This window comes from Siniperca chuatsi, linkage group LG4 (assembly GCF_020085105.1).
Source record: "Siniperca chuatsi isolate FFG_IHB_CAS linkage group LG4, ASM2008510v1, whole genome shotgun sequence".
In the NCBI taxonomy this organism is placed as follows: Eukaryota; Metazoa; Chordata; class Actinopteri; order Centrarchiformes; family Sinipercidae; genus Siniperca; species Siniperca chuatsi.
In genome coordinates, this window is record NC_058045.1 from 31,693,111 (window position 1) to 31,716,647 (window position 23,537).

Below are 23,537 nucleotides of genomic sequence, written 5' to 3' on the forward strand. Positions count from 1 at the left end.
GTTAAAGCCCCTGAAAACTTGATGTCAAGTATTTCTCTCTAACATTAAATATTCATTACTAAATAATCAACAATTGATGTTGAAGTTTGGGGGAAAAAACACTTAGCTATTTACTTATTAGCAATTGTGGACGTGGTTTGATCAGATTTGATTGACAGTGACCAAAAAACGCACCAACTGTCACATTTTGATTCAAATGTCTTTTTCCAACTGAGGCTCGCCCGCTTCAAACCACCGGGGAAAGCAATGACAAACAATAAAACAGAAAAATATCTGATGTGAAAGAACCTGAACTGTTCAAACTTTGGCAGAATCTTGTGTTGATGTTGGATCCCGTCGCTCGCAGTGAGAAGCTGTTTGAGAAAATTGGTTTTCTGGACCTTTAAGTGAAAATATCTTGTTTTAACAAGTCCTCAAAAAAAAAAAAGGACCATTGACAGAAACTACCTCATGCTTCCAAAAATGATTTATATGACTTTCTGATTTGCCACCTCTATGAGCGTCATTAACCTGGATTTATATCTGAAGTTAATTTGAGGCTTCAGCAGTCTGAGATAATCAAATTAAATTAATTTTTTAGTGCAAAATTCTCTTCAAGCAATGCGCATATGGGAAGCTATTGTTTTACTACAGACTTCCTGTCACCTGTGACACCTAGAGGTGTCGTCACTTAGCTGCTTTTCTGGGGGTTTTGTCAGAGGACGTCTCCGGGCAGCAGCAGCGTTACTGACCGCTGGTGGTACCGCACTGAGCTGCTTCCACCCCGGCTCCAGCTGTTAGCCGCGGCGGTGGCTGTTTAGTTCAAGAGTTTACTTCTCGGCCTTCTTCACCTTGGAAAACTCTCACCCCCAGTTTTGCTGCAGCACTGTACAGTATGTAATGAGATGTGCTGACATTCACCTGTTTCTCATCATTTTTTGCAGGAATTCTCTGTTGTGCGAGTCTCAGGTGACTGACAGGAAACTGATACTGCAGCTCCGACATGAAAACACCCGACTCTGGAAGAAGGCGAGGAGGATAAAACAAGGAAAACAAACCCTGATATGTTTAGCTGTGTGCAGAAAAAAAAACCTGCAACCTTAATTTCAATTATTCTCCTTTAAATATGCATGTACACGTTGCTTTGTTGCAGATTGAATGCATCTTTCAGACCTTTGTCCTTCATTGCCCTTCATCACTTTAAAGGTCAAAAGGTCAGGATGTCATTTCCCGTCATCACTGGGTCAAAACGTAAATAAGTAAATGTGAGCCGAGTCCCCAGTGAAGGCTGTCCTCTGCTCTGCTGAGCATGATATAAACTCTTGATTCATTTGCTAATTACAGCTGAATAATGAGATCATTTTTGTAATGACTCTCTCCATTAGAGACGTTACTGCTGATACGGCTCGCAGAGAGAGAAGGGAAATCTGGTGTCAGACATTTCTAGCTGTTTGTCTCAGCAGAAAGTTTATTTTCTGTTTGAGAGTTTCATCATATGTGAAACCTGTTCAAGTAATAATGCATGGTTGTCATTGAGAATAATCACTTTGCGGTTGTGTGTTTACCTGATAGCAGTGATACTGTCACGTGCTCGGCATCCAGAGACAGATGGGTTTAATTCCAGGATGCTTCCCAGCATCCTCGGCTCAGCAGCTCGGTACACTCTGCAGCTTATTACCAGCACTGCCTACAGCGGTAATGAGCACAGACCAAACATAAAAGCAGAGCATCTGCAAGTTTCAGCAAGTTAAAACTCCAGAAAATCTTGTTAATGGCTGAAGGAGATTTAACAAAAGCTGATGAAGTAAAAACAAGAGATTCTGCAGCTGCTGGAGTCTCACCGAGACATCCAAACAGATGCAGACCTCTGCAGCTGTGAGCAACACATCCCGGTTTCAGATAACTGGAATGTTAACTTAAAATCTTAGCTAACAGCAGCAGTCTGATCACCAACACTGCTCAGACGGAGACGGAGACAGACAGACGAGACAATGCTGGACTACCATCTAGTGGAGGAGCAGAGAACTGCATCTTTCCATCAGTTTGAATGCAACAGCAGAGAGTTTATGATCAGAGATGATCCAGGTTTTAGAAAATGACTTACTCCATGGTTAATTAAAAAAGTAAAAAGTAGCATTAAAGTGGCACTCCACCACTGATAACTTGACTATGATGTCATCATTAAATGGAGCTTGAGACATTAAATTCATAACAGGAAGCCTGTGTTTGTGTACAAACAGGAAGTGTGGATGTTCACCAGGCAGAGAGGAAACAGCTCCAGCGACACCGAAGAGAAGAAAAAGTGAGTAATAAAAAAGGGCAGAAATCTATTGATCTGCAGCATTTGATGAAAGCAGAAAGGAAAATCTTATATTGATATAAAACAGTTTAGAAAGTGTCTTTAATGTAAATTTTTCTGTGTCATTATATCATGTTGTGAAGATTTTGTAAATCTGGATTTTGGACAATAAATCTACAGTGTTTCATTTGTCTTCATCATTTATTAATAGAAACAGATTCCATTCAGTTATTTTGTGAGAAGAAAGTTAGTCTACCTGATTATAATTAATCTCCACAGAAGATAAGTTAGAAAAGACAAGGTTTTTTCTTTTTGTACTTTTTTTTATAAATAAGCATTTTACATTGACAGTAAGTCAGTTATTGGTTCTGTCATGAGGAGGCTGAAGAACGTGCAGCCAGCCAGTCATTTAGTACGTGAACCAATCAGCTGGCCAGCCTGTCGTTCAGGTAGCTGGACGTCTTGGCGTCCTGCAGCAGCATTTTGGTGACGTCATACAGATTCTGCTGGTAGGCCAGCCTATAGCGACTGTACACATCATCACAGTGTGTCAGCAGGCGCTTCACGTTCGGAGTGACGCTGCTGGGAGCGCCGTCCAGCCTGAAACAACAACAGACACACACACAGGTGAGATGAGATCAAACTTTCAGGTGATTCCAGGTGGTTTGCTGACAAATACGTGTCACAACGCCTGACGAATGATCAATGAGTCTTACTTGTTGAAAATGTCCTCAAATAGGCTGGAGGTCAGCGGACGGTGCCGTTTGAGCTCCTCCAGGTAAACAAAGTCTCCGTTCAGGATCACCTTCTGGTACAAAATCTCTGCCCAGTCTGGACTGTAGCTGTAGGCCTCCGACACCACAAACACCTGAGAGACAGAAATACCTGGATATAATCTACCAGGACTGCCGGTTCCTCACAGAACACTTCTTATTATTATTGCAAGAAAGCCCGACTTCTCTGTAGAGGCAGAGGTCTTGAAGAGTATGGAGTCTGTAACTGGCCTAAGGGTGATTTGAGGAATGGGGGAATGCAGGTGCTGTGGCCCAAACACACCTGGTAGCATCGTGGCAGCACCGTGACGGTGCTCAGCAGCTCCGCAGGTCGCAGGTTGATGACGCGCAGGTCTGATCCCTGGTTCAGGAAGTGCAGCTGAAGAGCAACCAGCTTGGCTGTTCGAACACAGCGACTCGCCTGACGCACACACGAGTCCTGGAAATGCGCGCACACACACACACACACACAGAGTTAATATCTCTCTTATCAGGGTATTAAAGGTATAAGCAGGTAGAGAAGTTCAGGTACCTTGGAGAAGCTCTCTGCAGCGTCCTTCAGCAGCCCCAACACTTTGACCAATGAACTCTTCAGATCAGGAGTGACGACTGTTTAGAGACAAGTCAGCAGTACTCAAGGTCAAACACAACAGCATGGCTGACACCAGGATCACAGCATAGAAAGAGGTAGGCTACACTGAGTTTTTGGTACAGTACATTCCTGTTCTGGCTAGCTGTTAGCATTGCGCTGGCTCACCCCAGGCCTGAGACTCAATGATCTTCAGCTGTGTTCTGGCAGCCATCTCGTGGTTTTCTCCGATCTCCCTCCTCATGCTGAAACACAGCGCCACCATGTTGTGTTTCTCGCTGTCTGCAGGGAGGCAGCGCTTTATGTAATCCAGCAGAGCGGTCTTCAGGCTGGAGCTCTGCAACAGCAGGGACGACAGGGATTGAGATCAGGTTAATGTGGAGTCAGCATGATGAGGTAGAGACATTAGTTTAACAATCAGCTGAGTTCAAATGGTGTCAAAACTGGATTACCGTAAATCTCATGAAATTATTATAATCATCATTATGCACATTTCCACTAAACTAATTACATTAGTCCAATAATAGTTTGATCCTTTTTACCAAAACAGGTCTTATTTATTAAATACTGTCATTTCAATAACAGCTACTTTGCCAGGTTTTTAAAAAGTTAAGCTACCGTCCACAAAAACCCCGACTCTTACTGCAAATGTTTCACATTAAAGGTTTCCCAGAAACGGGAAGGATTATGCCTTCTGAGCCACTGGAAGGCTTTTAATGTGAAACATCTTTGCAGGAAGTGTTGAGTTTCACTGACAGTAGCTTAAAAACAGCAAAGTCGAGCCGACTGGAATTAGTAGGTGAATTAAAGTAGTTTTCCTGTTACTGAGAAACTCAAGCCTGTTCACTCTTAGCAGTAAATAGATTCTGATTTATTTAATCAAGACCACGGTCAAAACAAAATATATAATACAATGATGACAAAACAATGGCAGCTGGCAGGAATGAAGTACAACATTACTTAAACAAAAGTAGAGGTCACCGACTTTACATAGAACTTCTGGCTTAACCAGCTGTAATAAAAATGTTAATTTAACGTAGATGGACACTATTAATAGTATAGTAGGTGATCACTGGATAAACGTGAGAGTAATCTGGCACTGGAGACAGGTACTGTAGTTTTATGCACATGCAGGATAACAGACTGACAATCCAATAAAGCTTTGGCATCCGGTGTGCGGATACTCTCCGTTTCCTGCTCTAATCATCGGGCATTAACATGTGACGACTGTCAGTGTGTGTGTCCACCTGTCCTCTGTCCGTGTCCATTTTCTTCCTCAGCAGCATCTCAAAGCGATGGTTCTGATGCAGCAGGTCGAAGACGTACGTCATCTCATTATACCTGCCGATACCTGTCAGCAGACGCACCTGCACGCACACACACACGCACACACACACACAGAAGAGGTTTGTTACTTTATTATCATTATTTTTAAGCATACGGTGTTACTCAGATAGTGAACAGTGACAAGTGACGGCTTTTAGCATCATTCAGCTGATATCAAATGTCTAATTACTAAGCGTCTTGTGAATTTACGGACTTTGCAGAGGAATGAGAGTCTGAGGCAAACAACAACAACCTTTCTGGTGTGTCGGGCAGTGGGCGGGGCTTACCAGCAGGCTGTAGAGCTCTCCCGGAGCGAGGTAGGTGTGGCTGAGGTGACGGGCGGCTTGGAGCACTCGGACAATCCCCTCCGTGTTACAGGTGAGACTGAAACAGTCGTGAGCCACGATCAGCAACTCTACAACTACAGGAGAGGCAGAAGAAAAGACTTAGAACATTTTATGTTTTCATATTATCAGTGCTGGACAGATAGTGGACAGTTGTCAACGGGTTTGTTGAGACTGAACCAAACAGCAAATGTGCCGTAAAACCAAAACAGCGAGCTGAAAGGTGCTAAAATGCTCCGTAGAGCTGATAGGAACTGCAGAGTCGGGTGCTGATTTCCTGTGGTTCCGTCACTACGGCCAGCACCTTACACATTACACGTAGTCATTAAACTATTATTAATATAAAAATTTGATTGGTGCAGATTTAAACTTTGATCTTTGCAGATAAAAATGCATGGTATCTTTGTCTTTGTAAGTGCTAATCATGAATACTGAGCAGTGCTGTAACCAGGAAGAGAGTCTGCCACAATAACGTATATTTAAATATATTATTGAAGTGTACTGTGCTTAAAAGGGACATTTCACAAAAATATATCGACTAATGCCTGTTTAAATGCTTCACTTTCTACACTTACAGTTGTCCTCTGCAGCAGAAAATACATCAAACAATATGTCGCCACGTCAGTCACCTCTGTGCTGATAACTCCTGTATGTGTGAGTGTTTGTGTGTCATACTGCAGCTCAGGTCTCGCAGTGGAACAGTGTTGAGGTTTTCCAGCAGTTTGACTCCCACCAGGTTCGGATCGTCGCACAGTTTGATGAGCTGGACCAGCGAGTCCCGGCCCTCCGATGGCCTGAATATCTGCCTCTCTGCTGGGTCACACACACACACACACACACACACACACACACACACACACACACACACACACACACACACACACACACACACACACACACAGAGTTTGACTTTGAGGAACACATTATCTAAGTCCTGATGTCAGACAATACTAAAATCTCCAAAAACACACTCTGCATGCATGGAGGCAGAACAACTTATTGCTGTATTTTCTTACATGAACTCTTATTGGCTGATTAAAACTGAGAGAGTGACGGTACCTGCTAATCTGAACTTCGATCTACAGAAAACTAATCACCAATTTTGATAATTGATTAAGTCATTTATTAGGGGAACATCTCGTTCTCTCATTCCAGTTTCTCCAATGTGGGGATTTGCTGTTTTATATCATTGTAAATGTATTTTTTATTTATTATTTTATGTTTCTTTTATAGTGACAAGTATGTAGCATTGACCAATGCCATATACCACAGCATTTATAGCCTAATCTAGTTTGCAATGCCTGTCCCTAGATGGGCTTTTATACAAATGAACAAAGCTCAACGATATCTTTGGGTTTGGGGCTGTTGGTTGGACAAAAGCAATTTCAAGTTGACACCCTGGGCTAGTGACTATTTTCTGACATTTTATACACTAAACAATTGAGATTAGAGAGCAGATGCTTGCAGAAAGGGGCATTTTTACTATTTTATTACACTCTTAACCTCTTAATAACTCCTAGGGCTGCTTCATTGTAAAGCATTTCAGCAAAGAGCACGATTACTGCTTTATTAACTAACTAAACTAAATGTTAGTTGTTTGTAAAGAAAGTTAAGGAGTTGAGACATTTGACTTAACAAACCAGTGTATTTAGATGATACAGTTCAAAACATTAGACGGCTGCAGATGCCCTGATCTCACCAGGCTGCAGCTCCTGGGTGGAGGCCAGCAGCGCCTGGACCACGGCGGAGGAGACCAGCTCGGCCACAGAGTCTGCAGAGAGACCCTGAGCTTTGATGAAGGCCTGAGCCTTCCTGAAGCGCTCCGGCTGCTCCGACAGCAGCAGCTTCTCCAGCACCGAGCGAGGCTCCTCGCTGCAGACCTGACTGAAGGAGCACTGGAGCTCCTGGACGGGACAGAGGGACACACAGGGTTACTGTCAATCATAAAAACATCACGTGCATTAATCACAGCACAGTTTATCCTGATACATTAAATCAGAGGCTGGTTAGTATCTAAAGGGGGAAGCGTTATGTTGCAGAGGTCAATGTGAACCTTCTTTACATCTTTTTATTTTATTTCTGAGGTTTAAAGATATGTATTTTTTAATAGTTTCCACAGTTTTCCAAAATGACAACATCCAATATGGACATGGGACACGTATTTGCTATGACGGCGCAGTATTAGGTGGACTGGCCGGTACAAGATAGATTTATTGATCATTCTACAACACAGGGTTGTATAATTGGTTTTATAGTTCCCTTTATGCTACTCCAAAAAAATATATACAGGAGATCAGTGAATAAATAATACATCATCACAGAAATAGAAGTAGAAATGAAGAATACAGCCGCAAGCGGCAATTCCAGAGTTCAAGCCAACACGGACCGTTAGAAGTTTAAAGGTTTTGATCTGGACCTGGTCAGATGTGGCCTAGACATGAAAAAAGCAGTGAAATCTCCCTTTTTTGCATTTTCACAAATAGAATAAAGAAAACAAACAATTTCTGATTCGTGTCATGCCACTCACATTTCTTTGCCCTTGCAGCGCCCCCTAGCGGTCGATTTAAAGGAAACTTTCAGGGAATGTTTCAGGTTCTTATGTCGACATGTCCTGGAAGTTTTGTGATGATTGGCCCAACGGTTGTTGACTGTGGTTTATTTATGTGCTGAGCCACGCCCCTTTTGAACTTCATTGGTCAGTATCTTGAAAACTAAATAAGATATCAACAAGCTTTATTCAAAGTTTCAAGTCATTCGGACCTACGGTGTGAGGGGCGTGGCCTGTTCAAAATTGCATTTTGGGGCCTTAATTACAGCGCCACCATGTGGCCGACTGGGCTCATATTTCTGTGGAAGCACATGAACATCGTTTCCAGTTACTGGGCCAAGTTTTCATGTGTTTCTAGCTCGTTCTCACGGCTCAAATTCCCACAAATAATAATAATAAGACAGCACAAACACAATAGGTAACTACCTTGGAGAGCTGGTAGAGGCTGAGGACTTGTTTGCAGTAGTTGTTGCCATGGCAACACTGATCCACCAGTTTCTGGAGCTGGATAGCAACCTCGTCGTCAGGGAGAAGCACGAAAGACGCCAGGCTGCTGATAGAGGGAGCTGGAGGAGATAGAGAGGGGAAAAGAAACGCAGCAAAATATGTATTTTATGGACGAAAGTTAAATTTGGCAGAGGTCATATCTCTCTCATATGGGCGCCATCTCCGATCAACCTGGAAATTCATGGTTGGCAGCAACTGTTGGAGGTGTTCCTCAGGGTTCGATTGCTGGTCTGAAATATTTAGTCAACTACAGAGATGCTGCCATTATCATTAGTGTGTTAAAAAATATAAGAGAGGAGCAGTGGTGGAAAATAACTATTTACTCAAGTACTGTACATTTATATATACTACTTCACAGCACTTATTTTAAAGCTTTAGTCACAAGTACTTTGCAGATTCTGATGAATAAAAAATATAAGAAACAAATTAATTATGACATATTATATAGATTAAACTACCCAGCAATACATAAAGTAGTTAAAAGTAGCCCCACCGTTACCAGCTGCACCATTAAATAGATATGCATATAAATGCATCAATAATGATAATCTAAAAAATAGGCCATTTTGTAGAATGAGTAGTTTTACTTTTGGCACTTTAATTATATTTTGATGCTTATACTTTTGTACTTTTACTCAAGTAAAATTTTGAATGCCGGACTTTTACTTGTAACTTGAGTATTTCTACACTGTGGTATTGCTGCTTATACTTAAGTAAAAAATCTTGGAAGTGCTTCTTCCTCCGCTGGAGAGGAGCTACTGCTAAGTCACTGCTATATATATATATAGGTATTAATTCCAATGGCTACACTGACTACACTGGCAGAACAGCTGCAGACCACCGTCAAGCTGTACACTGGATCTGTTCAGCCACAGTACTACTGTGGACTAAGAAGGCGTCTGACAGAGCTCACGGCCAAATACAAACTCATGTCCTTCTGTGCACAAGTGAGGAATAAAAAGAGATATGAAACGTAAAGCTTTTCCCAGCAGTTGCACGTCAAAAGCACAAATGAGACCCAAGCCAGTATGCAGCATGTAAAGACAGTTACATATGTTAAAATAGAAGCATATTCGGCAACTGGTAAATGCATTTGAAACACATTGGGCGTAGAAAGAGTTTAACTTATTGCTCCTAGTGATGCAACAAGATTGTTCGATTTGACAGTTAGCAGAATATTGTGGTAACAGATGTCTAAAGTATATTTATATATAAAGTGAAGATCAGAGGGAAACTTACAGCTAGTGAGGCTCTTCTTCGGCAGAGCTTCTGATGCCTCTTCTTGCGTTTCAGGGTTCAGTTCTCCAGAGGCCAGACCTCGGCAGCGCAGCACCACCCACACGTCTGGGTGATACAGGGAGAAATAACGGCAGACCCGGCTGGCTTCATGGATACTGCCTTCATCTAATATCTGACCAATCAGCGCAGGCAGAATGCTTCTCTCCTCTGAGCCGGTGTTCAGCTCCTCCTGCTCCTCAGAGGGACCTGGGAGTCCCTCCAGACTGAGACACTTCTCTGTGTTCAGGCCTGATATGTTGGAGAAGGAGAACTCCTTCATGAGCACTTCATATGTGTTCATTTCAGGTGTGATGGCGGGTGGCGGTAGGTTGAAAATGCTCTCCTTCTCCATGGCGACGGTGAGGACACGTCGTCGGACCCGGCTGATCCACAGCTGTTTCTCCAGGCTCTCCAGTTGGTCCACAGGAGCCGGGCTGAGCAGGGAGAGCCAGTGAGCGGCGAGGCAGAGCAGCAGGCAGCGTTCCTGGACATCCAGCAGCTCACTGGGAGCCTCCGCAGCCGCGGAGGAGTCTGCACTCCCAGTATGAGCCTGCGACAGGAAGAACTGGGAGGCTGATTCTGGATCAGTGCTGTCAGCCTTCAGCTGCTTGTGACATTTCCTCCAGAGACTGACTCGGGTCTCCAACCTTCTCCACTGCCGCTTGGACTTCTGGGAGTTTACTTCCTGGAGAAGCTACAGGGAAGACAGAAATGCCTGTCTCATAAAACATCATGCAATTAACTGATACTGGATTTTTGAGTTAACAATATAGGCTGATATTTTTTATTTGTATTATTTTTACATTAACTCATCACATAAACAATCAATTTGATAATAATTACTTAAATTTGATTATTGAAAGAATTGTGAAGCTGAAAAACAAGTTTGTCAGTGCTCCCTGGTGGACAAACCTTGGGACGGAGACGCTGTTTCTGAACTACGACAAAAGCGTGTCTGGCATTTCTGTACTGACATTTCTTACTTATCAGCCACATATATGCGATAAATCTGTGATAAACCAAAATCGGCTGTTAGCAACCGCCATGCCAATGTATAAGTTGGGGTTTACTGGCCGCAGCCAGGACTTTTTTGTAAATTATTGGGATTTGTAATATTTTCTTAATTCAGCTAATAGTTAAATTGTAGTTTCTGTGAATTTTATTCACATAAAAGTCTAAATGCTTTTTCGAATTCCCCTGCATGCTGCCAGGAATACATTTCTGCTGGAGAAATAGTGAATCCTTTGTTGATTCTTTTATTTATTTAGTTAAATAAAATACCCAGCATGTGTTTGTTTTTCAATGTTAACTCCACCCCAGTTTGCTAAACCCCCCAAAATTTCTAGACAAAATACAGACGACATGACCTCAGCATCCTAAATGTTAGCTTCGCTCTGCTGAGGGTGCCGCTAAGGGGAAAGGTTAATGGATCATTCAAATCTTAAGGGTTCATCCTGTTTGACTAACATGGCCATCCCCGTTCTAGCTAAGTCAAAAATGTAAAATATATATATTATAAAATAATTTACGATGTTAAATATAAATGTAAAATATGTGTGAATGTAAAATGTGAACCTAAAATGTAAATACGAATCTCGATGTGTTCTGTGTGGTGGATCAGACCTGGCTGAGCAGCAGGCGGTGGACGGGCAGATCGGCCAGCTGGGCCACCTGCCTGGCCTGGCTGTAGCGCCCCCTGGCCTGCAGAGCGTCCACTGCAGCCTGAAACTCCTCCTGCTGGACGGAGGGAGAACTGCACTGCAGCAGCCTGGGCGACAGGCTGACCTCTGACCCCTGCAGCAACTGACTCAGCTGACTCAGCTTCCTGAAGTCTGGACCTACACACACACACACACACACACACACACACACACAACAAACACACAAGAAATTCACACTAAATCCACCTGTGTACACATTCAAAATAAGCCTCCGGACAGATCAGAGGTCAGAACGAACATCTTGTTGAGAGGACGGCAGCAGCTGGATTAAATTGGTTTCACAAGGTGGGAATCAAACCTGTGATGGTATCGATTAATAATCCCTGTCATCTCCTGAGCTGCACCTGACCGATTCTGACACGATTTGCAATCACTTTGCGAGACGACGGACTCTCCGATCTCACCGTTGGATTTGAGGAGTTTGTCGACGTCGGCCAGGAGCTGCAGCAGCCGGTGGAGGTCGTACTGGGAGGAGCAGCGCTGCAGCATAGTGAGGAGCAGCACGGAGGCCTGGCTCTCCACCCACTGCAGGGGGAGTCCACCGGGGGGTGCTGGGCCTCCACTTCTCAGCTGAAATAGGCAAGGAGGAAGAGAAGGCGGATTAGAGAGATGAAGTGGGGGGGCCCTGCCACGTTTTCCCTTTTCCCGGGTGAGGTGAGTCTTTCCTGTCCTGGATGATTCATAAGGCTCCTTGTACAGCTCTTTGTTTGGTCCTTTGCCTGGGAGACCCTCCCAGGGCCAGAGGAAAACCACCAAGATAATGTGTTGATCCACATTCAGACCAGATCATCAGCTCTGAGTTAAAAGACACAGCCCTCTTATTCGTTTCAGGGAGACCACAGAGCTGACACAGGGGCGGTCCTGACACATGGGGCTCTGATGTATCGCTGTGGTACAATGCACTCAAAGTGCCTAGAACATCACTGAATGAAATTAACTCACAAATGACTTGTGTGTGTTTTCTCCTTGGACCAAAGTAAAAACATGCAGAACAGACCATGGAGCGTTTTATACATTTATCAACTAATCTAAAATCTGCAATATCTGCAATCTGACACCATCCAGCAACGTGATGCACTGACTTATCAAATCAAGCACATTTTCCTGGTAGATGACATTATATTTCTACTGTTAACTTTGCAATGGCAGCAACAATGAAAAGATTGGCACGGTGATAACTTCAGAGCTGTAAAATCCTGTCCCATTGTATTGTAAAGGGTTTGTTTTTTTAACTAATAATGCTTCAGTGCGTGAATATGTAGTCAAACTGGACTTCCAGGATCATAATTAATCTTATCACTTCCAACTCAGTCTGACCGTCTGCTACTATTAAACTTTTAAAGAGTAGCTTAAGATCTGACTGTGTTGCATCTCTGAGCTGGGTGTGGTCGGAGGCAGTTTCAAAGCTGTCTGCACTTGCAGCTGTACATCTGCTGGGCACTGCAGGGAGGAAGGCAGAGCTCAGGTTTTTCACTGCACTGGCATGTGCTGCTTCTAATGACAATGACAATAAAGTTGAACTGAACTATCACGCAATGAAAAGGTGAAAAATAAAGCTACAAACCACAAAATGTTCACTGTGATGGATTACCCAAAGTATCTCAAGCAGGTTTAAAGTCTCTGCAAGCTGATTTCTGGTCAAGCGATGTTGCATAAGTCTTTATGTCTTTATTGGTCTGCTGGTGGATGGGACTTACAGTGATGAGTGTCCTCTGAAAGTCCAACAGCTTCACTTTGGCCTCAGAGAAGTTCCTGTAGTCACAACACAACTCAAACATCCTCAACAACAACCCCAGAGAACAGTCCTGAGAGAGACGAAGAAAAAGGAAAGTCAAGCAAAGTCATCTTGTTTTGATAAATTTAATAATAGATGTTCATTGTTGTGCGCTAAATAATTAGTTTTCTTTTATGCAATAATCTTCTGACATTCACGCTAATTTGGCAGGATAAATTCGATCCAAAAGTGGAATATAAAACCGGAAAGAATCAACCAAATCCTAAAACAACCCAGATATTACATTTGCGGCTGTGGCAAGTGGCTGAGAAAACCTGACAAATCCCTGAAGGTCCAGTCAAGGAGAAAATAGGAACAACTTTTCTCCTCAAATTCAATATGCTGCATATTTAAAGACTTTTCCCAAATGAAAAGATGTCATATATTCTGGGAGAAAAGCAGGTTTTTCCTGGCAAAGACGGCGGTGTGGAAACGTCATACTGTATTGAATATAGTATTAAGGAAGGAGCTCTAATCCAGTGTGTATAATCCTTTCTGAACCATTTTGATGGCTCTTTCATCCAGCACCTGACCTAAAAAGTAGGACCTGCAAACATCTACTGCTCTGCTTGGGGAAAAAAAAAGAGAAAAACTGTATTCACCGCCACAGTTTCAGACGGGAGGGAGAGACACTGCGCTGCACTCAGCTAATGTTTTCAAATCGCTTTCTCTGATCACATAATATCTCGTTTTTTTCATCTCATCTCAGGTTTTTACCCTCTGGAAGAGCTCGAAGCCTCGTAGGAGGGGCCTGACGTGGCCCCGCCCCAGCAGCGTCCTCCAGATGATTGACAGGTCATGCAGGGTCCACTCGTGGTGCTGTGGGGCTTCAACCAGGTGGGAGGTGGCTTCCCCAGCTGTGACATCATCGACGGAGGCCAACACCCACACGCACAGGCACGGCACCAGCTCCGCCCCCTGTCAATCAAACAGGTTTGACAGTGGGATGAACCACCAACTGTGTTTAAGTCTTTAGATAAAAACATATATTAGTTTTAGTCACATTTTACTATGGCTGCCCCCTGAACATTGATGATTCAAATCATCAGTCGAGCAGCCGTGAGACGCAACACGTAAGTTATAGAAGTTTAGTGTGGGGCGACTACAGGTGTGTTGGACTGCAGCGGAACTGGGCACAACCTAACATACAATGCTAGCATGCTAACGTTTGCTACAGAGCAGTAAACACAGAGTGCAGCTGAGGCTGATGGGAACTCCATCAGCTCTGCAGGTATTTGGTGTGTCGGACACGTTAACATGTCGACCTGATGGTGGCGCTAGAGGGAAAGTCAGAGGATCAGCAGAGTGATTACAGTTCATCCTGAGGGGAGCATGAACGATGAAACACGTCTCATCACAGTCCGTCCTGCAGTTTTCATATTTTGGATTTTAACAGACATGTTTGACTGGTGTGTTCTGATGAACATCACCTGTTTTTCTTTTCTTCTCTGTCAAAACGTTTCACATCATTTTGCTTTCTGAATTAATATTGTTGAATATCGCTCATTCAACATTAGTTCCACTGCACATTTCCCCCCATGCAGTGCCTCTGTGCCCCCCACTGACATATCCTAAAACGCTCTACATGTGGATTATATATGTCAGATATATACTCCCCTACACAGCTTGATACACTGCATACATAAATTACATATCACCATCCTTTATGCATCTCCACACACAGTCATAGATCTTCCTGTATATTAATCCACAGTATATCCAAAGAATATAAAGTATATGATCTCCACATATAATCTGTGAGCAGCACATTTCCATGCAGTGTTTTGACGCCCCGGGGTCTTTTCTCTCATTAGACTTTGGCTTTATTTACAGTTTTGGTCACTTGCTGAGTAAATTCATGAAAAATTCTCAGAATTTGGACTGGATGCTGACTCACTGTTTGTTGTTGTTCTGCCAGTTTTCTGTTTATGATGATGTGCTGATATGGCCTGGAGCTGTTTTTACTGGCAGCTTTAAATGCAGTGGTGTTGAAAGTTTGCCTTTATTGTTTTTGTGCTTTTTAATAACTCAAGTATTTGGATAGCCAATAGAGGATTTACTTCAAGCTCTCTTGTCTTCTCCCATATCAATCTACAATATCAGATTATTTGATTTAGGATCTGCAAACATGCACAGGTAAATAAATTCCACGCTTAGAGATGCTGCTATGATGCACAAAATCATAAACTGTCTGACTGATTTGTATTGAGCACGCTGAGCTAACAGCTCTCTGTTGCATCTACAGACGAGTGCAAGTTGAATGTTAATGTATTTTCTAGGCAGCATTGAATCCTATTTATTTGGCTGCACAGTTTGGTGGCATTTTTTACATTACTGAATCCAGTTTTACTGGCCGTAAGAAGACACTATGACCTCATGTGAAAGAAGTTTTGTTGGAATTCAAACATTTTCCCTCTTGCAGAGTATCTTCGTGGGATTTAGCCATGCAGATAGTCTTAGTTTTAATTGTTTTATTGTTTAATTTATAGGTTAGGTATATTAAGTACAAAGTGAATATGAAGGCAAACTTTTGTTATGAAAGAATACCACCCGAGCAAAGTGAGTTGACTGCATGTTGTGCATTGGTTTGGGTGGATTAATGGCCCATTTGTTTGGGAATTTGCACCACTAAAAACATAATGGCAACAGTCTTTTTAGTGCAGACATCCCTCTTTGTGTTTCCTTTCTGTTCTGCAGAGGAGGGATAGTAACACAAAGACGGATTTCTGTACAAAAGACAATAAGTTTGGAAGATTCACACTTGATTTGTCGAACTCAAACTGCCAAAGCCTCACATTACCTTCAGAAAAACGTTGGAATACATTTCTGCACATAATTAGGACTGTGGATTTGGTCCCCCATCACTTACATTGTAATCGTATTCAGAACAAGGAAGGAATCTCTTAATGGCCAGTATGAACAGGGGGGACGTCTACAGCTAGTAAAACCTGTTTTAATGTACATATGGGCACTTGATTATTGTTTTAAGACAGACGTGAAATAATGTGAACCTTCTTAATTGTTCAGTTATCTCTTGGGCCGCAAAACATTTTTCTGTATTTTCATATTAACATCCCTCTCTTTTCTCTTCTTGTAAAATATTACAATATTTTTGATGACTCATCCTGCTCTCAGGGGTTAAACATAAATGTATCCAATCAAATGTGATTTGGTACGACGTGCTAACTCCTCCCATCATATAAAACCACACTTGACCGTTAGCTCGTGGGTAGCTAGCAGAGCAATATCATGGGTCAGAGGTGTGTGTTTGGATGTCATTCAGCAAAAACCTTGTTTACATTTCCAAAGAACCTGGTTGAGGTCTAATTTATTAATTTCTCCATCCTCCTCCTCCTCCTCCTCCTGATCTAACAATGTGGATGAGGGAGGTGTGGGTGGAGGCCAAAAGTCCTTTACAGCTCTGCATCTCTCCACAGCTCTGTGTCTTTGCTAAGTCATGACATAGTTGTGCAACTGTGCATAATCTCTTAGTGTTACTTTATAACAGCAAGGGTCACTAGGTGTTTTTTGTGCGGTTACCTGTTGACAAGCAGCCATTACAGCCAGCGTTGGGCAGCGTTGCACCAGCGCCTCCTGCAGCAGGTACCTGCAGGGCGCCGCCTCCTCCTGGCTCTGCAGGAGGACCTGGAACAGCTCCCTGGGGTGCTCTGGGCTCCCAGGGGCCTCCTTTGTTTTCAGAGACCCTGACTGCTCCTCAGAGCCACAGCTACTCCTCTGACTGTACACCTGCAGGTCCTGAAACGCCAGACTCAGGTGGGCCTGTAGGGCGGGACCAAACTGAGCTGCCAGTGACCTCACCTGGAGGAAGAACCAAATTTGGTCAGAGGAAGGAGTTTGACATGACAGGATATGAACAGAAATAACATTACAGTAGAAATAGCCAAAAAATGACATGGCACCATGTTTTAGAATAGATTTATCTTACACAGATCAGCGATATGAATTATAGAAGTTATAAAAGCTCTATATGCTGACTTTTTCATAGTAAAATATTAGGTTTGAATTTTTACCAGAGATGTAGTTGACTCCTACAGTGTGTAGCAAAGCATTAAGTGTAATTTAAGACGGTGGTGCTGCAGAGGAAGTGATGCATTTTTTGTTTATAATAAACAGAAACCATAAAAACTGCGTTACCATTCTGCATGTATTTCTCAATCACCATGATCTACAACATCAGCAAAAGTGCAACAGACTGCAGTTACAAACTCTGACCATGTGTCCATGGTGGTGATGCCGTGCAAAGTTATCTAATAGAGCTTTAATGTAAGGATGTTGTGGAGGTGTGTATTCACCTGCTGGGGCGGGAAGTTGTGCAGCTGGACAAACAAAAGGAAATGGATGAACTGTCCATCATCGGTGCAGTGGGCGGGGTAAACAGAGCTGAGCTTCAGACTGTGGAGCTGACAGAACTGAACAGGCAACGCCCACTCCTGAGCCGCCTCGTAAGACGACCTGACACACAAACACACACACACACACACACACATATAAATATGTATAACTTTCTTTGTGCAGATTCTTATTAATTTTTTTTAAATTTTGCTACTTTGGTTTTTGGACAGCAAAGGCAACTTTTCCCTCTACTAAACAAGTAAAGTTTTCAAATGTCCTACCTGACTGATTGAAAAATACTATTTTTGACACTAACAAACTTGTGTTTAAACAACTACTGCATCAAATAATTTAAATTCCCTACTTTCATTTTTGGCTTCAACTTGTTTTTTGTTAAGCCAAACTTCTAGCTTGTCTGCTAACTGGTGGCTGGCTAACTGGGGCTAGCAAGCTAGCTAGTCTGGGGAGCTATTTTGGTTACAAGCAAGTTAGCATGTTAGCAGCCACTGTGTAAATTACAGTAGCTAGTCAACTACCGTACATTTTCAAATAAAAGCTGGTATTCAAATAACAGCCAAGTCTCAAATAAAAGCTAAGGAATATTTGAGTTTGATTAACAGAAGCTTAACAGCTACAGAAAAACCCCCAGCAAAGTAGAACTAACTGAAATCTATCATGAAGTGAAAACAGTGTTTCTATTTTTTTTATTCATTTAATCTTTATTTAATCAGGCTCATTGAGATTAAGAGCTCTTTTCCAAGAGAGACCTGAGAACAAGAACATTCAAAAGAACACAAACAAAAACAGAATCAACACAACTACACAATAAACAAGGTAATTAATTAAAACAGTCACAAGAATCATTGAAAACATCAGATAATAAAGCTTTAAAATCTCCGAGGGGAATGTCAGACTGTAGTTTGAGGGCAATGTGAAGGAAGCTTCAACAGTAGAGCTTTATAGATGAATAACATGAGATTGCTATTTCTTCTTGACTGTGAGGAAGTCCATCCAACCGTGTGATACAGAGAACAATGATGAGTACGAAACGTGTCATTTGTGATAAAGCGTAAAGCACTGCGATACACAGGATTTAACTGCTGAAGTGTTGATGGGGCAGCGTGACAATAAAGAATATCTCCACAGTCGAGGACAGACATGAAGGTTGACTGCACAATAGTTTTATGGCTGGAAGAAGCCAGACATCCTTTAATTCTATACTATAATTCTATAAGAAACCTAGTTTGATTTTTAAGTTTTGGGTCAAATGTTGAATGTGAATCTTGGATGATAGTCTGCTGTCAAGCCAAATTCCTAAATATTTGTAGGACTCAGTAAGAGTAATATGGGAGCCATTTAAAGTTGTAATGGCAGGATAGTCAGAGTCACTGGTTGAGGTGGAGAATACCATGAACTTGGTCTTTTCTGTATTTAAAACTAGTCTGTGATTAAAGAGTGATACTTGGAAAGCATCAAAGGCAGACTGAAGACGAGTGAGGGCCTGGGCTGGGGTGGCGCCTGGCGCATATAAAATAATATCATCAGCAAAACAATTTACATTGAAGTATTGATTTGGAAGTATTATGTTAAAACAGCAGTGGACCAGGGATAGACCCATGTGGCAACCCATTTCTGACTGTAAAATGGCCTGACTGAGTACTGAGTGATCTCGATAAGGAAAGAGTGGAACCAATTAAGCGTGGATTCATCTAGACCTATAGACTGTAGTTTGAGGAGTAGGATTTTGTGATTGACGGTATCAAATGCTTTAGAGAGATCAATGAAGAGGGTGGCATGAAATTGTTTTTTATCTATGAAGGAGACATTGTTATCAATAACTGAAACTGCAGCTGTTATTGTGCTGTGACCCGTGCAAAAACCAGACTGCTGTGGCTGTAGTAAGTTGTGTGAGTCAATAACGGCACGTAGCTGTAAATTGACCAAGGATTCTAGGATTTTTGCTAAGAAGGGAAGTTTGGATATTGGGCAATAGTTGTTGAGATTGGAGACATCACCACTTTTGTGTAACAGTGTTACTGTGGCACTTTTCCACGAAGCTGTAATTATGCCTCTTAAAAATGTTTGATTAAAAATATGTGCTAAATGTTGACAGATTAAGGGGGCACTTAGATGAAGGAGATATGGGTCAAGATTATCTGCACCAGTGCTTTTGCAAGCTTTTAACCTAACCAGAGTTTTGTGGGTGTCTCTTAAAAACAGACACTCAGAGCAACAGAGTGGTGAGTATGACACGACTCTGTTGTTGTGTTTCAAATTAAGGTCTGGTTTTCTCTTAAGTAAATAATATTTGAGAATTAAGGGTTGCTCGCTAACAGGTTAAACTAATTAATGTACAACTCTAATATTTTGTTCTCCACGAAGACCTTTTGATTCAGTCAACATGCTAACGTGATGCAAGCACAACCCTCTCATAGTCAGCATATTACCAAGAATCCAGCTTCAAAGTTTCACAAGGACGGGCATGTAAATTTTATTCTGACTAATTTTATTTAGACAGCAGTAATGTGGAGTGGGGTATTACCTGCTGATGCCCTTCTGCTCTAGGTTGTCTGTCACTGCAGCTTCCAGGTAGCCAATCAGCTCCTCTGCTGCTCCAGGCTCCGCCTCCGCCAGCTTTATACCTTTAGACACTGAAAAGACACAAAATCAGTGTGTTTACCCAGAGTGTGTAGATGCTGTGTGGGAGCGGTGTGTGTGTCTGTGTGTGTGAGACTGTGTGTGTGTGTGTTGTGTTTACCCAGTGTGCGCAGATGTTGTGTTAGAGCGGTGTGTGTCTGTGTGTCTGTGTGTGTGAGACTGTGTGTGTGTGTGTTGTTTACCCAGTGTGTGTAGATTTTGTGTGAGACTGTGTGTGTTGTGTTGTGTTTACCCAGTGTGCGCAGATGTTGTGTGGGAGCGGTGTGTGTGTCTTTGTGTGTGAGACTGTGTGTGTGTGTGTGTGTGTGTGTTGTTTATCCAGTGTGTGCAGATGTTGTGTGGGAGCGTTGTGTTTGTGTGTGTGTGTTGTGTTTACCCAGTGTGTGTAGATTTTGTGTGAGAGCGGTGTGTGTGAGACTGTGTGTGTTGTGTTGTGTTTACCCAGTGTGCGCAGATGTTGTGTGGGAGCGGTGTGCGTGTTGTGTTGGTTCCAGTGCTGCAGGATGGCGTTCATGGCTCTGATGTCGACCCTCAGCTTCAGGCTGCAGGCTCCCAGCAGCTCAGAGAAACAAACGGTCGCTGATGCCACAGACGGCACATTAAAGCACTGCAGGGCCAACCGGTACACCTGCTGCCAGGTCTGCTGCAGCCTGAAACACACACACATTACTAATGTTGTGTAGCAGAACAATGTTTTTCCTTCTTTCCTGTACCATAAATCCTTTCACTAGATTCGACTAGACTTTCCTGAGCTGTAGTTAAGTGTGTCATACTCACAGTAGCGCGACGTCACTGCAGTCGCTCAGATGCTGGACGAGGAAGGTGGCGTATGCAAAGGATGGTCGGCCATGACGGAGGTAGTACAGGAAGTCCAGGTTCTCCACCAGAGCGAACCTCTTAACCAGGTGAGGGCTGGAGAAATGAGGCAACTCCGACGTTTCTGTGGGGGACAATCCCAAAGATGAATGCACGTTTACCCAGCCTGTAGACCATGGGCCCTTGGCTTTGTATTTATGCTCCAATTTCTAATTTTAAAGTATCTAAGGAAAGCTGACTAAGCTTCATGTGCTACTGCAACTGCTGGTACTACTACTGAGCTAAAACAATAAAAAGGTTAATGTAACAGAATCTGGATATCAATTCGATAAAAGCCTAAACAGATGAATTAAAATCATTAACAAGACTAAGAGACTGCAGTCATGCTAGCAGCTGTTAGACTGTACTCAGACACAGCAGTGCTTTGAGCTAAATGCTAACATCAGCATGCTAACATGCTCACAATGACAATGCTAACATGATGATGTTTAGCAGGTATGATGTTTGCCATGTTCACCATCTTAGTTTAGCGTGTTAGCATGTTAATATTAGCATTGACAAGGTACAGCTGAGGCTGATGGGAATGTCATTAGTTTGCAGGTATTTGGTCATAAACCAAAGTGTTGGACAAATTAAAATTAAAAGATCTGATGATGGCGCTAAATGAAAAGTCAGAGGATCACCAAAGTTATTATAAGTTCCTGAGGGGAACATGAATGATGAACCAAAGACTTAATGGCAATCCATCTCATAGCTGTTGAGACATTTCACTCAAAACCACATATGTCAAACTCAGGGTGGCGTCAAGTCAAGGGTGTTTTCTGGATAGTTCCAGGGGTCATGACCTTGCAGTGACCTTAAAGCTGGTTTTCAGGGCTTACCGGTGGAGTTGAGGGTGTTTGCTGCCTGCCAGCCGAACAGCCTGGATGGGTCCAGAGGATGGAGCGACTGGAAAACACAACAACTCAATAATGTGCTGTCAGCTTTACTACAACATACACACAATCTACTGTAACAAGCAGGACAACTGACATGCGACTGCATTTCACCAGAGGACTGTTCTACTCAGCAGAAATCATTAAAACCAGCTCCACAGGAGAGGAGAGCAGCATGATTACAGGACGAACTAATATTTTAATGAGGACCATGGGTGACAGGTGTGAGTGTACCTGCAGGAGGTGGTAGACCGAGATGTCCGAGAACGCGGCGTTTCCTCGGGGCCCCGCGGGGAACAAGGCGGCCCTCAGTTTGGGGTGTGGGGCCAGCGCCATCTTCAGGAGCTGGGGGTCGACCGTCCTCTCTGACCTGCCCAGCCTTTCACTCTGAACCACCACCTGCACACAGGAAGCACATATTCCTGTTCCAGGCAAATCATCTTTCACATCATCATTACAGACTGGTGTTAAGAGGGATTTTAAATGTCCTTGACTTCTTCACAATTATTTTTATTTCTACATATTTTTCTCCATTATTTGCGAGTACTGGGGATACCACAGTAAAAGCAGCGTCTTTTCCAAAGGAAACTGGTTAGCAGTGGTTGTAACGAGTGGGAGAGCTTTGGTCGTATGCTCTTTACTGACTTACAGACATTAATACGACACAATATGCAATACACAATACCAGCTTAACTTCAACTTGATGTCGACTGCACTGGGTAAAACATGTGTCCAGTCCTTTTCTGTAAAAAACTCAATAGGTAACAATAACAATATAATCTTCTGGTGAGGTCCTGGTTAACAGGTGGGATTAGATTTGATGTTTACCTGGTCGATGCCTCCGGGGGCGAACATGATGGCAGCCAGGGCCAGCAGACTGTGTCCCTCTAACAGCAGGCTGCTGAGAGATGCCTGGCTGCCTGGTAACAGCACCTGAGCACTGGTTAAACTGGCCTGGAAGACCAGTCCTGGATCTGGAACAGCAGACAGACAGACAGTGAACCAGTCAAAAGTCACAAACGGACACTGTTACGTATGTTTACGTGTATGGAGAACTCACCATGTACAGAGTTTCATCTAACATCTAATGAAATTAAGATGAAGTAAATTAAACTGCACATAACTAAATTAGCTAAACTAAATAAAATATGAAACTGAATGAAACTATGCTAAAATAAAAAAGAATAATTAGAATAATAAAACACAATTAAATTAACTTTGTCTATCTAATGTAATCTATCTAAACTTGCTCTAATCTTATATTTTATGTTATATTTGTCTTTGACCTGATCTATAAAATTAAACAAATTTAAATGAAAGCAACTTAGCTGCAACTAATGATTATTTTCATTATCATTTAATCTGACAATATTTTTTTCAAATACTCAAATCACTTAATCTATTAAATGTCAGAGAATAATGAAAAGTCTGAGGTGACGTCTTTAAATGTTTTGATTTGGCCAAAACAACAGTTGAAAAAACCCGAAGATATTCAGTTTACAATGTTGTAAAAGAGAGTAAAGCAGCAAATCCTCACATTTGAGAAGCTGGAAACAGAGAATGTTTGGCATTTTTTGCTTCATAAAACGACCTAAATGATCAATCCGTTTTAAGAAATTTTGTTCATTATGAGGAAA

At 42.5% G+C, this 23,537-nt stretch overlaps 1 protein-coding gene across 4 annotated transcripts in view; it reads right to left on the reverse strand.

The window, feature by feature from the left end:
• Positions 1 to 2,460: 2,460 nt before the first annotated feature.
• The window catches only part of spg11 (SPG11 vesicle trafficking associated, spatacsin), a 34,655-nt gene continuing 13,578 nt past the window's right edge, over positions 2,461 to 23,537 (reverse strand). The window contains exons 18-40 of one of the 4 annotated variants that reach the window (XM_044193279.1): positions 22,729 to 22,874; positions 22,135 to 22,299; positions 21,847 to 21,913; positions 20,927 to 21,089; positions 20,591 to 20,799; positions 20,034 to 20,142; positions 17,452 to 17,611; positions 16,679 to 16,957; positions 13,856 to 14,056; positions 13,062 to 13,169; positions 11,769 to 11,934; positions 11,267 to 11,481; positions 9,605 to 10,337; positions 8,285 to 8,424; positions 7,010 to 7,214; positions 5,986 to 6,120; positions 5,254 to 5,387; positions 4,888 to 5,007; positions 3,809 to 3,977; positions 3,584 to 3,660; positions 3,335 to 3,490; positions 2,995 to 3,146; positions 2,461 to 2,878 (exon numbers count right to left, since the gene is read on the reverse strand). In XM_044193279.1, coding sequence (XP_044049214.1) covers positions 2,704 to 2,878; positions 2,995 to 3,146; positions 3,335 to 3,490; positions 3,584 to 3,660; positions 3,809 to 3,977; positions 4,888 to 5,007; positions 5,254 to 5,387; positions 5,986 to 6,120; positions 7,010 to 7,214; positions 8,285 to 8,424; positions 9,605 to 10,337; positions 11,267 to 11,481; positions 11,769 to 11,934; positions 13,062 to 13,169; positions 13,856 to 14,056; positions 16,679 to 16,957; positions 17,452 to 17,611; positions 20,034 to 20,142; positions 20,591 to 20,799; positions 20,927 to 21,089; positions 21,847 to 21,913; positions 22,135 to 22,299; positions 22,729 to 22,874 — 4,184 coding nt within the window. In that variant the 3' untranslated portion in view covers positions 2,461 to 2,703. Of the gene's footprint in view, positions 2,879 to 2,994; positions 3,147 to 3,334; positions 3,491 to 3,583; positions 3,661 to 3,808; positions 3,978 to 4,887; positions 5,008 to 5,253; positions 5,388 to 5,985; positions 6,124 to 6,950; positions 7,215 to 8,284; positions 8,425 to 9,604; positions 10,338 to 11,266; positions 11,482 to 11,768; positions 11,935 to 13,061; positions 13,170 to 13,855; positions 14,057 to 16,678; positions 16,958 to 17,451; positions 17,612 to 20,033; positions 20,143 to 20,590; positions 20,800 to 20,926; positions 21,090 to 21,846; positions 21,914 to 22,134; positions 22,300 to 22,728; positions 22,875 to 23,537 lie in introns of those variants that run through there. The other 3 variants (XM_044193278.1, XM_044193280.1, XM_044193283.1) reach the window with 3 other exon arrangements.